Here is a 17591-nt window from a genome sequence, read left to right as displayed (position 1 = left end):
CTGCCCCTAAATCCAAATCAGCCTCTAACACTATAGCTTCTAGCTCCTATGATTTGGGCATTAGCATTTAGATATTTGCATTGAATATATATTGTAATTTAAGCATTGGTGCTTAAAGGATTGTAGTCACTCACCTGCTCAATATTGACCCCACTGTTCCTTTTTTCAGGTATATGGATTTTTTCCCCGTCCCTTTCAATGTAACCACAGACTTCCTGTTTGAGAAAAGCGCAAATTACTTCCACTCTGAGGAAGCCCCGAAACGAGCAGCAGCCCTGGTGCCAAAGGCAAAGCTGATCAGTATTCTCATCGACCCATCCGACCGGGCCTATTCCTGGTACCAGGTAATAATATGCATTTCTATTATCTGCCCATCCTGATCTCTTGTTCTGCAGTTTCCTTACTACTACTACTTATCATTTCTATAGCGCTACAAGGCATACGCAGTGCTGTACACCATACACAAAAAAGACAGTCCCTGCTCAAAGAGCTTACAATCTAGATAAGACAGGTAAACAGACAGAACAATAAGGGTAAGGAAATAAAGAGGTGAGGATAAAAGGACAGGGCAAAGAGGTTTGTTTCTTACGAAATGGATTCTAAAATATTTCACAGCCATAAATATTACACCTTTCTGTGTCCTCCCCTAGAATAGATACATATAAATATAGATATTGTGTTATCTCCTGCTATAATATTCAGAATATAATTTGAAACGTCTAACGTAGTTTCAAATCATGTGTATTCAGCAACGCTAGTCCATTTAGGCAATGCTGCTGAGTATCCACATTTGAAACCATTTAGGGTGGTTGTTTCAAGTTGTACTGCCATTGTGTAGATCACGTACACGCATGAAGAGGAATTTAAAAGAGGGCACCTAAAAAATGTGAATGTGTAGAAATTAAAAGGGAAACATCCAATAGCCTTGTTTCTTTCATAGGCTGTTAACTCAAAAGTTCTCCAACAAGCAAAAGCAGAGATCTGATTCCTATCAGGTCACAGGAACTTCAGGGTGTGCACAGCTTAAACTCAACAGTAACAAACAAGAAAAGACAATATTCTACCTGTTCTCGATCTAGGGTTCCTTTATATAGAAAATCATGTTCCGTAATAAAATACAGGCGACCTGCCTTAGAAAGAGCTTGATTGTCTGTAGGTTTCCCAGCTATTGGTAACGCCTGAGCTCAGGCCTCTTTAATGGACTCATCTTCCATTTGGGCTCTATTAAAATCCTTGCCCCACTCCACTCAGGAGGCTGTCTAAGAGATCTGGTTTATCTTAGGTAGTATCTTCTGTGTCAGAGTCTCCTAGATTCTGGGTATTACATGAGGATATTACGTGACTTCCTGTATATAGAAGTTAAACCCCACCCCATGCATCCCAGGTGTTATGGATCACACTGGAGCTGCAGTGGAGGCCGGGGGAGTGAAGATAGGGGTCCCACTGGACCTCGAGGGTGGTTGATTTTATTTGTGTGCTAGGGTCTGGGGTCCACTGAACCCCCAGGGGGAGGCTCTCCCTTTAACCCTAATGCCAGCTCCAAGCTGGTATAGGGTTAAGGCGGTAGGAGCACGGATCAGAACACAGTTCTGTGATCATGAGAGGGGGAATACCAGTGGTATTCTCTTGTGCCCTCATTATTTGCCGCACTAGAGCCCTCTGATCATTCTACGCAGGTAAAAGCAGGCGCTAATGTGGTGCCAGTGGCCTCCAGCACCCACATTTACCTTTGATCATCTGGCTGTTACATTGCTGCCGGGGCTTAGGCAATTTATCATCCTTAACATACTGGATCTTCTAGCGGGAAGATCTCTAGGAACGATTCCTCTACCAGCTTTTCCGTTGAGGTATTTAGCTGGGTCCAGACAGCTGCAAAGTCTGAATAATCCTAACCCAAAACCACCAGGTAGGGGAGCCTGGAGGAGTGGAGGAGTAGCCTAGTGGTTAGTGCAGCGGACTCTGATTCTGGGGAAGTGGGCTCAATTCCCACTGCAGCTCCTTGTGACTCTGGTCAAGTCACTTAACCCTCCATTGCCCCTGGTACAAAATAAGTACCTGAATATATGTAAACCGCTTTGAATATAATTGCAAAATCCTCAGAAAGGCGGTATATCAAGTCCTAGTTCCCTTTTCCTATTTGAGATTCTGGAATGTTGCTACTATTTGAAGATTCTACATGGAATGTTGCTACTATTGGAGATTCTGTTCTACTATTTGAGGTTCTACGTGGAATGTTGTTACTATTTGAGATTCTGTTGCTACTATTTGTAGATTCTACATGAAATGTTGCTACTATTTGAGATTCTGCATGGAATGTTGAAACTGTTTGTAGATTCTACATGGAATGTTGCTATTCCACTAGCAACATTCCATGTAGAAGGCTGCCCTTGCAGATCAGCAACAGCCTTCCTCCAGCGCTGTTCTCTGTCGCATTGTGTGCCCTGCGGCTGCTTTTCCTCTCACGTCGTGCTGGAGGAAGGCTTCTAATCTGCTGGCAGGGCTTGGGGACCCCTGCCAGCCAAACCAGAGGCCCTGAAGTCCTGTTTCTGCTCCTCCCCAGCCTCTAAGGGGGGTCGAGCGCCAGAGTTTTTTCGCTCCTGCTCCTGTTGGGATGCAATCACCTGGGTCCTGTCAGGAGCAAGAGAGAAACAGGTCCCTAGCGCTGGGCCCCCCTTGGGATGAGAGCACAGTGGAGAGAAAAAAGCAACATACTCTCACCATTGTACAAGGAAGAACTGATGTGGGGTGCAGGGGTACCCCCATATCTTGATACTACCATACTTGTGCCAGCAGTGTTTCATATCTTCTGTTGCAGCACCAGCGATCCCACGAGGACCCTGTGGCCCTTCGATTCACATTCCACGATGTCATCACTGCGGGGCCCAGGGCTCCCTCCGACATACGTGCACTGCAGAGGAAATGTTTGATGCCTGGCTGGTATGCAGTCCATCTAGAGAGGTGGTTAGCACATTTCCTCCCTTCTCAGGTAACCAGGAAAGGAGCTGGGGGCTTTGGTTTTCCAATCTGGGGAAGTTCATTAAAAAAATTGATTCTTGTCTTGCTCTTTTTATGCTTAATATCTTTCCTCTGCCATTTCCCCTCATTATCCATGTCTAGCATACAGTCGTATGAATCCCTGCAGCAGTCCCATTAGAGGCTCTGGATTAGGGTGGATAAACTAGAGTCCTGAAGACAAAACTGGTCCATGGGGTAATTTCATCCGCTTCTCCTTTTCTAAAAATACTGGTTTGAGCTCCTCTTCCTGGCCTGCCAATGTTGCAGCCTCTTTATGTGTCCCTAGCAACGTCATTAGCAAAGATCCAACATCCCATACACCTGTGCACGGACAGACAGTGTAGCCTAGTGGTTAATGCAAAAGGCTTTGATCCTGGTGAATTGGGTTTGATTCCCTCTGCAGCTCTTTTTAACTCTGGGCAAGTCACTTAACCTTCCGTTGCCCCAGGTACAAAAACATAAAGGTACCTGTATATAATATGTAAACAGCTTTGATTGTAACCTCAGAAAGGCAGTATATCAAGTCCCATCCCACAGACCTTCGATAATGATGTTGCAAACACTGTGGCCAGAATGACCTGCTTTCTGGAGGAGCCACTAATGGAGGTCTGAAGTGGGCTGAGAACCTGGGATCAGTTTTCACTGCAGCTCCTTCTGACCTGAGCAAGTCACTTCATCCCCTTGGTTTTCTAATGAGCTAGAGCTCAAGAAGAAGTGTCGAAGGCTGGAGCGTAGTTGGAGAAAATCTAAGAGTGAAGTAGAGGATTGTTGAAAGACTGTTCGGACAGAATGTAGGAAACGCTTACATTTAGCTAGAAGAACATACTATTCCAGGTAGGTAGGGATTTAAAAAACCTAATCTAAGGAAGTTATTTGGTCTGTTACAAGAAAATGTATTGTTTTCAAATTCCTCTAGTTCGTCTCAGCCATCTGCAGAGGCTTTGGCTGGTTATTTTGCCTCCAAACTATATAATATTCACCAATCATTTCAGATCTCGTTGCAATCTGATGATCGTGTCAAGTTAAACTTGGATAATATGGTTTTTGCAGACATTCCAATTGATAGACTGTGGACTACTTTTGAACCTGTCTCATCATCTTCTGTATGCCCTTTAGTAAATGGGTTGTCTAGATCTGGTTGTCCGTTAGCCGTTAGATCTTATTCCTTCTAATCTGTTCAGAGACCCTCCTGCAGAGTTGTTAGAAACATAGGAAAACATGACGGCAGATAACAGCCAATGGCCCATCCACAGCAACCACTATCTTCTCCTTTCCCTAATAGATCCCATGTGCCTCTCCCAAGCTTTCTTAAATTCAGACACAGTCCTCCTCTCCACTACCTGCACCGGCAGGCGATTCCATTCGTTCACCACCCTTTCTGTGAAAAAGTATTTCCTTAGGTTACTCCTGAGCCTATAACCTCTTAAATTCATCCTATACCCTTGCATTCCAGAGTTTTCCTTCATTTGAAAGAGGCTCACCTCCTGTACATTAATGCCACTAGAGATACTTAAACGTCTCTATCATATCCCCTCTCTCCCGCCTTTCTTCCAAAGTACACATATTGAGAGCCTTAAGTCTGTCCCCATACGCTTTATGAAAGAGACCACTCATCAATTTTGTAGCCGCCCTCTAGACCAACTCCATCCTGTTTATATCTTTTCGTAGGTGTGGTCTCCAGAATTGTACACAATATTCTACATGGGGCCTCATCAGAGACTTATACAAGGGCACTATCACCTCTTTTTTCCTGCTGGCCATCTCTCTCCTTATGTATTCGAGCATCCTTCTGGCTTTAACTGTCGCCTTTTCTACCTGTTTGCCCACCTTGAAATCATCAGGCACAATCACCCCCAAGTCTCTCTGTTCTGTTGTACACAGAAGTACTTCTCCCCCTATGCTATACCTTTCCCTTGGATTTTTGCAAACTAAGTGTATGATCCTTCATTTTTTAGCAATACATCTGAGTCGCCAACTGCTGGACCATTTTTCAAGCTTCGCCAGATTCCTCTGCATGCTTTCCATGCCCTCCGGGGTGTCTATCCTATTACAAAGTTTGGTATCATCTGCAAAGAGACAAACCTCACCAGCCTGTCCTTCCATAATATCACTCAAAAAGATGTTAGAAAGAGCTGGCCCAAGGACCGAACCCTGCGGTACACCACTGATAACATCCTTTTCCTCGGAGCAAACTCCAATTACCACTACCCTCTGTCTCCTTCCATTTAACCAGTTTTTAACCCAGTCAGTCACTTTAGCACCTATATCAAGGGCAGTCAGTTTATTTATCAGTCGCCTGTACAGAACCATGTCAAAGGCTTTGCTAAAATCCAAGTACACCACATCTAGCACCCCTCTCATATCCAACTGTTTGGTCACTCAGTCAAAGAAATCAATCAGATTTCTCTGACAAGACCCACCTCTAGTGAAACCATGCTGTCTCGGGTCCTGCAGTCCATTTGATTCTAGGAATCTCACAGTTCTCCGCTTTAGAAGCGTATCCATTAGTTTACTCACCACCGAGGTCAGACTAACAGGTCTGTAATTCCCAACCTCCTCCTTACTTCCACTCTTGTGCAAAGGGACCACACCCGCCCTTCTCCAGTCCTCCAGGACCACTCCAGACTCTAAGGAAGCATTGAAGAGGTCAGACAACGGAGCCGCCAAATCTTCCACTTAGTTCTTTGAGTACCCTCAGGTGTATCCTATCAAGCCCCGTCACCTTGTCTATTTTTAGTTTAGCTAACTCCTCTCGAACAAAGTCTACTGAAAATCTGTCCAGGTCTACCATCAGCCATTGCCTTTAGCAATTGTTTTCTGTGGCCCTGCCCCCAAAATTTCATCCATGAACACAGAACATAAATAATTGTTAAGCAGTTCAGATTTACCCTTATTGACTTCTACATATTCTTCCTTGAGTCTATGCCATTTTGGCACTTCCTCCTATCACTTACATATCTAAACAATGTCTTGTCCCCCCAGTTTTACCGTACTGGCTATCTTTTCTTCCATTTGTATCTTTGCTCTCCTGAAAGCTTTTCCAGCTTCTCTTAGCTTTCCTAGGTAATTCTTGCCTGTCTTCCTCTTTCTGCGTCATCTTGTAACTTATGAAGGCTAACCTTTTTTCTCTTACCTTTTCAGCTACTACCTTTGAGAACCAAAGCGGCCTTCTTTTCCTCTTTTACGTACTTTTCTAACCTCAAGGTTTGTCGCCTTTAAAAGAGCTCCTTTCAGTTTTGCCCAGTGCTGTTCAACTTCCTTCAGCTGTGCCCATCCAACTAACTCTTCCTTAAGATATTCCCCCATTTTGAAGTCTAGAACCTTCAGCCTTGAGTAAGCCCTCTCCTCCTTTGTCTTAATATTGAACCACGCCATCCAGTGATCACTAGATGCCAAATGATCACCCACCATAACATCGGAAACACTCTCCCCGTTAGAAGGCATCAGGTCCAGAATAGCTTCATTCCGAGTGGGTTCCAATACCAACTGGGAAGAATTCTTCCTGTAGAGAATCCAAGATCCCCTTGCTTCTAGAGGACCCCACAGCAGAGACGCTCCAATCAGCATCCAAAATATTAAAATCACCTATCAGTAGTACTTCCCCTTTCCTAGCTACCTTGTGAATGTATTCGATTAAATCTCTGTCCATTTCTTCTGATTGTGTGAGAGACCTGTATATCACACCATATATCTACCATTACCGCCTCCAGATCCAGAAATTTGTTTCCCATGCTAAGGGCATTGGGATACAAGGCTCTCCAGATATTGCTCTTATTCCCCATTTCTATAAAAGATTTAGATATCTTACATTCCCAAGAGTTGTTAGTGACTTCACCCATCCCTATCAAATCTAGTTTAAAGCCCTCTTTAGTACATTAGCCAGTCTCTTAGGGAACACACTTTGTCCCTTCTTTGATAGATGGACCCCATCTCTGCTCAGTAGGTCTTAGAAAACCATCCCATGGTCAAGGAAACCGAAGCGCTCTTGCTGGCATACCCTCTGCCAAAAATGTTTCCCCATCCCAGCTCTTTTTCCACTTTCTTGTGCTTTCAGTCCCAGAAGTGACAGGCTTCATATCACTGTAACTATTCCCTGGAGCCTCCTAGAGGTGAAAAGTTCACCTCTCTCCCCCCCCCCCCCCCCCCCAAAGCCTGCCATCTTGCTTAGATTTTATAGATAATGCAAGATAGAAACTTGATAAATAAATTAATTAATCTCGCCCTACCATTACATCTCCGTAGACTTTTTTTGTTGTTACATTTGTACCCTGCGCTTTCCCATTCATAGCAGGTTCAATGTGGCTTACATATTATATACAGGTACTTATTTGTACCGGGGGCAATGGAGGGTTAAGTGACTTGCCCAGAGTCACAAGGAGCTGCCTGAGCCTGAAGTGGGAATCGAACCCAGTTCCCCAGGACCAAAGTCTACCACTCTAACCACTAGGCCACTCCTCCTACTTTCAGTAGGTGACTAGCAGTGTCAGCAATGCAAAGACACACTGCTTCTGTCCAGCCAGCCCCTTGCTCTTCCCACTGCCAAGAAGTCGTATCATAGGAGGTGGGATCTGACAGCAGCTGCTCGGCAGGAAGCAGCGTGTTTTTGCATCGCTTCTACTACCAGTGACCCACTAGAAGTTTGTGGGCTATGGGGGTAGAGAGTTGAAAGAAAAATGCTGGACCCACAGAAGGTGCAAAGAAGGGAGTGCCAGAACCACGGGGCTGAGAGCAGGTAGCTGGGAGCAAATGCAAAGAGGAGCAGCTCAGCAGGAAGCCATGGGCGCTTTTGTTGGCCTTACTCAAGGGTAGCCATGGTGCCCCTGGTACTTATAAGCCTCACTGGCAATTTTAAGGCCTAGAAATAAACCTTCAGATGGAAATGACCTGCTGGAAAAAGTGCCCACCAGAAAGTACCTGAGATGTGTGCACTCACCACCTTGATCTTTTTCCACCCACATTTCAATGCATGTAAAAATTTCTTATTTGCGGTATATCAAATAAACTGAACCATTTAACAAAAAAAGAAAGCAGACATAGGACCATGTTCACTTAAGAAGATTTTTGTGCAGGTACAAATCTGTTTTGCTCTGTTTATGCAGCTAAAAGGTTTATTATTGTCTGTTTTAAAGTAGAAATTGGCCACTTCAAAAAAAAACCTGAGTATGATGCTGGCTGAAATATGTATCCAGTCCTCTTGTGTGTTTCTGCTCTTTTACATATGCTAATCCTGTTTTTCAGTTACTAATTGTAGATGGGCAACAGCTAAGAACCGACCCTGTCATTGTAATGGACAACGTGCAGAGGTTCCTGGGGGTCTCTCCCCATTATAATTACTCAGAAGCCCTGACGTAAGTCTGTTTCTGGTGCTCAGTGTTAGATACCATGAATGAACTAACTTGCAGGGTCCTCACTGAGGTTATACACATTGCAGGTTCGATTCACACAAAGGCTTCTGGTGCCAGCTTCTGGAAGAAGGGAAAACCAGGTGTCTGGGAAGAAGCAAAGGCAGGAAATATCCAGGAATGGACACGGAGGTCAGTCTTGAACTTTGCAACTGTATTGTGATATGCAGCGATAACAAACAGTACAGAAGGTGATACATCTTTTTTGGCCAACTTTCAAGAGTAGTTTTCAGCAGACTTGGCCTTCTAGACCTGTGGAAACCTTGATCTGGTAACCCTTGATGACCCCCTTGGGGAGAATGTTGCCGTCTTTATGATTGCATTGTCCGTTCGCATGAAGCTTGCCCAGACTTGAAAATTGTTCAGCTCTTGATTTTGCCTGAATGAGCCACCTTCGGTTTCTCTGCAGTTAATCTTAGTGGTACCTTCTCTTTGTACAGCTTTCATATACCATGATGCCAGCAGTCCATAAATCTGATAAATGCAGCATCAAAGACACCATAGGTTATACCATAATTATACAGCTGTGTTAGTTTCTTAAGCCGTAAGAGACAGAAAAGCATGCGTTCATTTTGCTTGTATATTACCAGCTTGTTAATACATAGTAACATAGTAGATGACGACAGAAAAAGACCTGCACGGTCCATCCAGTCTGCCCAAGAAGATAAATTCATATGTGCTACTTTTTTATTTGTACTGTCCTGTTCAGTGCACAGACCGTATAAGTCTGGCCAGCCCTATCCCCGCCTCCCAACCACCAACCCTGCCTCCCAACCACCAGCTCTGGCACAGACCCTATAAGTCTGCCCAGCACTAGCCCCGCCTCCCAACCACCAGCCCCGGCACAGACCCTATAAGTCTGCCCAGCACTAGCCCCGCCTCCCAACCACCGGCTCTGCCACCCAATCTCCGCTAAGCTCCTGAGGATCCATTCCTTCTGAACAGGATTTCTTTATGTTTATCCCACGCATGTTTGAATTCCGTTACCGTTTTCATCGCCACCACCTCCCACGGGAGGACATTCCACATATCCACCACCCTCTCCATGAAAAAATACTACTAAGCTCAGCAATGAATCTGCCTCCTGCAAGTGGTCAGTCAGGTGAATCAAAAAGCAACAACAGAGTGGATAATAAAATGACTGATATCTTAATTATCTCTCAGAAGATCCTTTAATGTCACTCACAGCTGTGACTACTTCAACACTGTCACAAAGAGACATTTGTTTTGAGAATAGTAAAATAATAAAGCAAAACAAATACCTTTAGCTGAAATTCACCACCAAAGCCATAAATGCTAAATGATGTATTTTTAAGTACATGGCTGCAGCCACCAGAACAAAAATACAAGTAGCTGAAACATAGCCTAAAACAATTTGTCTGATAGTCTCTGTTCCGTTAGCTATAAGTGTTTTTTTCATTTTAACTCCTGGCGGCTTCTCCAGTGCTCTCTTCCTTCTCTTATTCTCATCTTTTGGATTTTTAGGTTTAGCTCAGGCTCTTTCATTGATAGCTCAAGGTGAGTTACGTTAAGGTACAGCTGGTGTTAAACTCTATGGGTATTAACCATGTAACACCCACCCCATTACTGTCAATGGAGCCTATTACAAATAACCCACATCGTGCTTTATGATTTTGCCTGAGGTGGTGAGAGTCTACTAGGTACGGATGGGGAGAGGGATCTTGGGGTGATAGTATCTGAGGATCTGAAGGCGATGAAATAGTGTGACAAGACGGTGGCCGTAGCTAGAAGGTTACTAGGCTGTATACTACTACTACTACTATTTAACATTTCTAGAGCGCTACAAAGTGTACGCAGCGCTGTACAAACACAGAAGAAAGACAGTCCCTGCTCAAAGAGCTTACAATCTAATAGACAAAAAGTAAAGCATTTAAATTTAAAATATTTAAGCAGTCAAGCACAAGAGAACAGTCACAGAAGGACAGAAGATGTTGAAGGGTGGTCAGTGTGATTAGGTGTAACTCTGGTTGGAGTAGTGGGAGAAGGTGATAGAAGAATAGAAATGGGTGAGGTAAAGTAATGAGTGGGTTGATAGGGAGGTTATATAAGACATGTCACTCTAGGGGTGGGTGGGTAGAGGGGTAGGGTGGGTGGAAGCAGGAGAAGGTATTCTCTGCAGCCTATCTGTGAGATGGAAAATGCTCTCTGAAGCTGCTGCTATAAGTTGTTAGTTTTCTCTCCCTGAAAGAGATCCAAGCCACACCCACGAAGTTCAAACTGTCAGTGGGGAGGGTGAGGGGAGGAAATGGCAGTGCTTGATGAAAAAGAGAGCTCAGTTTGATAGGAGATATACTATAGGATGTCATTCTGAGGCCAGGCTAAGTCTAAAGCAGGAGAAGGTATTCTCTGCAGCCTATCTGTGAGATGGAAAATGCTCTCTGAAGCTGCTGCTATAAGTTGTTAGTTTTCTCTCCCTGAAAGAGATCCAAGCCACACCCACGAAGTTCAAACTGTCAGTGGGGAGGGTGAGGGGAGGAAATGGCAGTGCTTGATGAAAAAGAGAGCTCAGTTTGATAGGAGATATACTATAGGATGTCATTCTGAGGCCAGGCTAAGTCTAAAGCAGGAGAAGGTATTCTCTGCAGCCTATCTGTGAGATGGAAAATGCTCTCTGAAGCTGCTGCTATAAGTTGTTAGTTTTCTCTCCCTGAAAGAGATCCAAGCCACACCCACGAAGTTCAAACTGTCAGTGGGGAGGGTGAGGGGAGGAAATGGCAGTGCTTGATGAAAAAGAGAGCTCAGTTTGATAGGAGATATACTATAGGATGTCATTCTGAGGCCAGGCTAAGTCTAAAGCAGGAGAAGGTATTCTCTGCAGCCTATCTGTGAGATGGAAAATGCTCTCTGAAGCTGCTGCTATAAGTTGTTAGTTTTCTCTCCCTGAAAGAGATCCAAGCCACACCCACGAAGTTCAAACTGTCAGTGGGGAGGGTGAGGGGAGGAAATGGCAGTGCTTGATGAAAAAGAGAGCTCAGTTTGATAGGAGATATACTATAGGATGTCATTCTGAGGCCAGGCTAAGTCTAAAGCAGGAGAAGGTATTCTCTGCAGCCTATCTGTGAGATGGAAAATGCTCTCTGAAGCTGCTGCTATAAGTTGTTAGTTTTCTCTCCCTGAAAGAGATCCAAGCCACACCCACGAAGTTCAAACTGTCAGTGGGGAGGGTGAGGGGAGGAAATGGCAGTGCTTGATGAAAAAGAGAGCTCAGTTTGATAGGAGATATACTATAGGATGTCATTCTGAGGCCAGGCTAAGTCTAAAGCAGGAGAAGGTATTCTCTGCAGCCTATCTGTGAGATGGAAAATGCTCTCTGAAGCTGCTGCTATAAGTTGTTAGTTTTCTCTCCCTGAAAGAGATCCAAGCCACACCCACGAAGTTCAAACTGTCAGTGGGGAGGGTGAGGGGAGGAAATGGCAGTGCTTGATGAAAAAGAGAGCTCAGTTTGATAGGAGATATACTATAGGATGTCATTCTGAGGCCAGGCTAAGTCTAAAGCAGGAGAAGGTATTCTCTGCAGCCTATCTGTGAGATGGAAAATGCTCTCTGAAGCTGCTGCTATAAGTTGTTAGTTTTCTCTCCCTGAAAGAGATCCAAGCCACACCCACGAAGTTCAAACTGTCAGTGGGGAGGGTGAGGGGAGGAAATGGCAGTGCTTGATGAAAAAGAGAGCTCAGTTTGATAGGAGATATACTATAGGATGTCATTCTGAGGCCAGGCTAAGTCTAAAGCAGGAGAAGGTATTCTCTGCAGCCTATCTGTGAGATGGAAAATGCTCTCTGAAGCTGCTGCTATAAGTTGTTAGTTTTCTCTCCCTGAAAGAGATCCAAGCCACACCCACGAAGTTCAAACTGTCAGTGGGGAGGGTGAGGGGAGGAAATGGCAGTGCTTGATGAAAAAGAGAGCTCAGTTTGATAGGAGATATACTATAGGATGTCATTCTGAGGCCAGGCTAAGTCTAAAGCAGGAGAAGGTATTCTCTGCAGCCTATCTGTGAGATGGAAAATGCTCTCTGAAGCTGCTGCTATAAGTTGTTAGTTTTCTCTCCCTGAAAGAGATCCAAGCCACACCCACGAAGTTCAAAGGGGAGGAAATGGCAGTGCTTGATGAAAAAGAGAGCTCAGTTTGATAGGAGATATACTATAAGATGTCATTCTGAGGCCAGGCTAAGTCTAAAGCAGGAGAAGGTATTCTCTGCAGCCTATCTGTGAGATGGAAAATGCTCTCTGAAGCTGCTGCTATAAGTTGTTAGTTTTCTCTCCCTGAAAGAGATCCAAGCCACACCCACGAAGTTCAAAGGGGAGGAAATGGCAGTGCTTGATGAAAAAGAGAGCTCAGTTTGATAGGAGATATACTATAGGATGTCATTCTGAGGCCAGGCTAAGTCTAAAGCAGGAGAAGGTATTCTCTGCAGCCTATCTGTGAGATGGAAAATGCTCTCTGAAGCTGCTGCTATAAGTTGTTAGTTTTCTCTCCCTGAAAGAGATCCAAGCCACACCCACGAAGTTCAAACTGTCAGTGGGGAGGGTGAGGGGAGGAAATGGCAGTGCTTGATGAAAAAGAGAGCTCAGTTTGATAGGAGATATACTATAGGATGTCATTCTGAGGCCAGGCTAAGTCTAAAGCAGGAGAAGGTATTCTCTGCAGCCTATCTGTGAGATGGAAAATGCTCTCTGAAGCTGCTGCTATAAGTTGTTAGTTTTCTCTCCCTGAAAGAGATCCAAGCCACACCCACGAAGTTCAAAGGGGAGGAAATGGCAGTGCTTGATGAAAAAGAGAGCTCAGGTTGATAGGAGATATACTATAGGATGTCATTCTGAGGCCAGGCTAAGTCTAAAGCAGGAGAAGGTATTCTCTGCAGCCTATCTGTGAGATGGAAAATGCTCTCTGAAGCTGCTGCTATAAGTTGTTAGTTTTCTCTCCCTGAAAGAGATCCAAGCCACACCCACGAAGTTCAAACTGTCAGTGGGGAGGGTGAGGGGAGGAAATGGCAGTGCTTGATGAAAAAGAGAGCTCAGTTTGATAGGAGATATACTATAGGATGTCATTCTGAGGCCAGGCTAAGTCTAAAGCAGGAGAAGGTATTCTCTGCAGCCTATCTGTGAGATGGAAAATGCTCTCTGAAGCTGCTGCTATAAGTTGTTAGTTTTCTCTCCCTGAAAGAGATCCAAGCCACACCCACGAAGTTCAAACTGTCAGTGGGGAGGGTGAGGGGAGGAAATGGCAGTGCTTGATGAAAAAGAGAGCTCAGTTTGATAGGAGATATACTATAGGATGTCATTCTGAGGCCAGGCTAAGTCTAAAGCAGGAGAAGGTATTCTCTGCAGCCTATCTGTGAGATGGAAAATGCTCTCTGAAGCTGCTGCTATAAGTTGTTAGTTTTCTCTCCCTGAAAGAGATCCAAGCCACACCCACGAAGTTCAAACTGTCAGTGGGGAGGGTGAGGGGAGGAAATGGCAGTGCTTGATGAAAAAGAGAGCTCAGTTTGATAGGAGATATACTATAGGATGTCATTCTGAGGCCAGGCTAAGTCTAAAGCAGGAGAAGGTATTCTCTGCAGCCTATCTGTGAGATGGAAAATGCTCTCTGAAGCTGCTGCTATAAGTTGTTAGTTTTCTCTCCCTGAAAGAGATCCAAGCCACACCCACGAAGTTCAAACTGTCAGTGGGGAGGGTGAGGGGAGGAAATGGCAGTGCTTGATGAAAAAGAGAGCTCAGTTTGATAGGAGATATACTATAGGATGTCATTCTGAGGCCAGGCTAAGTCTAAAGCAGGAGAAGGTATTCTCTGCAGCCTATCTGTGAGATGGAAAATGCTCTCTGAAGCTGCTGCTATAAGTTGTTAGTTTTCTCTCCCTGAAAGAGATCCAAGCCACACCCACGAAGTTCAAAGGGGAGGAAATGGCAGTGCTTGATGAAAAAGAGAGCTCAGTTTGATAGGAGATATACTATAGGATGTCATTCTGAGGCCAGGCTAAGTCTAAAGCAGGAGAAGGTATTCTCTGCAGCCTATCTGTGAGATGGAAAATGCTCTCTGAAGCTGCTGCTATAAGTTGTTAGTTTTCTCTCCCTGAAAGAGATCCAAGCCACACCCACGAAGTTCAAACTGTCAGTGGGGAGGGTGAGGGGAGGAAATGGCAGTGCTTGATGAAAAAGAGAGCTCAGTTTGATAGGAGATATACTATAGGATGTCATTCTGAGGCCAGGCTAAGTCTAAAGCAGGAGAAGGTATTCTCTGCAGCCTATCTGTGAGATGGAAAATGCTCTCTGAAGCTGCTGCTATAAGTTGTTAGTTTTCTCTCCCTGAAAGAGATCCAAGCCACACCCACGAAGTTCAAACTGTCAGTGGGGAGGGTGAGGGGAGGAAATGGCAGTGCTTGATGAAAAAGAGAGCTCAGTTTGATAGGAGATATACTATAGGATGTCATTCTGAGGCCAGGCTAAGTCTAAAGCAGGAGAAGGTATTCTCTGCAGCCTATCTGTGAGATGGAAAATGCTCTCTGAAGCTGCTGCTATAAGTTGTTAGTTTTCTCTCCCTGAAAGAGATCCAAGCCACACCCACGAAGTTCAAAGGGGAGGAAATGGCAGTGCTTGATGAAAAAGAGAGCTCAGTTTGATAGGAGATATACTATAAGATGTCATTCTGAGGCCAGGCTAAGTCTAAAGCAGGAGAAGGTATTCTCTGCAGCCTATCTGTGAGATGGAAAATGCTCTCTGAAGCTGCTGCTATAAGTTGTTAGTTTTCTCTCCCTGAAAGAGATCCAAGCCACACCCACGAAGTTCAAAGGGGAGGAAATGGCAGTGCTTGATGAAAAAGAGAGCTCAGTTTGATAGGAGATATACTATAGGATGTCATTCTGAGGCCAGGCTAAGTCTAAAGCAGGAGAAGGTATTCTCTGCAGCCTATCTGTGAGATGGAAAATGCTCTCTGAAGCTGCTGCTATAAGTTGTTAGTTTTCTCTCCCTGAAAGAGATCCAAGCCACACCCACGAAGTTCAAACTGTCAGTGGGGAGGGTGAGGGGAGGAAATGGCAGTGCTTGATGAAAAGAGAGCTCAGTTTGATAGGAGATATACTATAGGATGTCATTCTGAGGCCAGGCTAAGTCTAAAGCAGGAGAAGGTATTCTCTGCAGCCTATCTGTGAGATGGAAAATGCTCTCTGAAGCTGCTGCTATAAGTTGTTAGTTTTCTCTCCCTGAAAGAGATCCAAGCCACACCCACGAAGTTCAAACTGTCAGTGGGGAGGGTGAGGGGAGGAAATGGCAGTGCTTGATGAAAAAGAGAGCTCAGTTTGATAGGAGATATACTATAGGTTGTCATTCTGAGGCCAGGCTAAGTCTAAAGCAGGAGAAGGTATTCTCTGCAGCCTATCTGTGAGATGGAAAATGCTCTCTGAAGCTGCTGCTATAAGTTGTTAGTTTTCTCTCCCTGAAAGAGATCCAAGCCACACCCACGAAGTTCAAAGGGGAGGAAATGGCAGTGCTTGATGAAAAAGAGAGCTCAGTTTGATAGGAGATATACTATAGGATGTCATTCTGAGGCCAGGCTAAGTCTAAAGCAGGAGAAGGTATTCTCTGCAGCCTATCTGTGAGATGGAAAATGCTCTCTGAAGCTGCTGCTATAAGTTGTTAGTTTTCTCTCCCTGAAAGAGATCCAAGCCACACCCACGAAGTTCAAACTGTCAGTGGGGAGGGTGAGGGGAGGAAATGGCAGTGCTTGATGAAAAAGAGAGCTCAGTTTGATAGGAGATATACTATAGGATGTCATTCTGAGGCCAGGCTAAGTCTAAAGCAGGAGAAGGTATTCTCTGCAGCCTATCTGTGAGATGGAAAATGCTCTCTGAAGCTGCTGCTATAAGTTGTTAGTTTTCTCTCCCTGAAAGAGATCCAAGCCACACCCACGAAGTTCAAACTGTCAGTGGGGAGGGTGAGGGGAGGAAATGGCAGTGCTTGATGAAAAAGAGAGCTCAGTTTGATAGGAGATATACTATAGGATGTCATTCTGAGGCCAGGCTAAGTCTAAAGCAGGAGAAGGTATTCTCTGCAGCCTATCTGTGAGATGGAAAATGCTCTCTGAAGCTGCTGCTATAAGTTGTTAGTTTTCTCTCCCTGAAAGAGATCCAAGCCACACCCACGAAGTTCAAACTGTCAGTGGGGAGGGTGAGGGGAGGAAATGGCAGTGCTTGATGAAAAAGAGAGCTCAGTTTGATAGGAGATATACTATAGGATGTCATTCTGAGGCCAGGCTAAGTCTAAAGCAGGAGAAGGTATTCTCTGCAGCCTATCTGTGAGATGGAAAATGCTCTCTGAAGCTGCTGCTATAAGTTGTTAGTTTTCTCTCCCTGAAAGAGATCCAAGCCACACCCACAAGTTCAAACTGGCAGTGGGGAGGGTGAGGGGAGGAAATGGCAGTGCTTGATGAAAAAGAGAGCTCAGTTTGATAGGAGATATACTATAGGATGTCATTCTGAGGCCAGGCTAAGTCTAAAGCAGGAGAAGGTATTCTCTGCAGCCTATCTGTGAGATGGAAAATGCTCTCTGAAGCTGCTGCTATAAGTTGTTAGTTTTCTCTCCCTGAAAGAGATCCAAGCCACACCCACGAAGTTCAAACTGTCAGTGGGGAGGGTGAGGGGAGGAAATGGCAGTGCTTGATGAAAAAGAGAGCTCAGTTTGATAGGAGATATACTATAGGATGTCATTCTGAGGCCAGGCTAAGTCTAAAGCAGGAGAAGGTATTCTCTGCAGCCTATAGAGAGAGGTGTGACCAGCAGAAGAAAAGAGGTGTTGATGCCCCTGTACAAGTCGTTGGTGAGGCCCCACCTGGAGTATTGTGTTTAGTTTTGGAGGCCGTATCTTGCTAAGGATGTAAAAAAACGGAAGCGGTGCAAAGAAAAGCAACGAGGATGGTATGGGATGTGCGTTACAAGACGTATGAGGAGATACTTGCGGACCTGAACATGTATACCCTGGAGGAAAGGAGAAACAGGGGTGATATGATACAGACGTTCAAATATTTGAAAGGTATTAATCCGCAAATGAACCTTTTCTGGAGATGGGAAGGCAGTAGAACTAGAGGGCATGAAATGAGATTGAAGGGGGGCAGACTCAAGAAGAATGTCAGGAAGTATTTTTTCACGGAGATGCTTGGAATGCCCTC

The 17591-nt window shown here is 44.8% G+C and overlaps 1 protein-coding gene across 1 annotated transcript in view; it reads left to right on the top strand.

Annotated features, from left to right (window-relative positions):
• The window catches only part of LOC115462256 (bifunctional heparan sulfate N-deacetylase/N-sulfotransferase 3-like), a gene marked incomplete in the record, with an annotated part of 197607 nt that overhangs the window by 163668 nt on the left and 16348 nt on the right, over nucleotides 1-17591 (top strand). The window contains 4 exon segments of the mRNA XM_030192266.1: nucleotides 170-344; nucleotides 2816-2986; nucleotides 8254-8363; nucleotides 8447-8549. Of these exon segments, the coding sequence (XP_030048126.1) occupies nucleotides 170-344; nucleotides 2816-2986; nucleotides 8254-8363; nucleotides 8447-8549 (559 nt within the window).

This window comes from Microcaecilia unicolor, chromosome 2 (assembly GCF_901765095.1).
Source record: "Microcaecilia unicolor chromosome 2, aMicUni1.1, whole genome shotgun sequence".
Taxonomy (NCBI): domain Eukaryota; kingdom Metazoa; phylum Chordata; class Amphibia; order Gymnophiona; family Siphonopidae; genus Microcaecilia; species Microcaecilia unicolor.
This window is presented reverse-complemented; position numbering and strand designations above follow the sequence as displayed.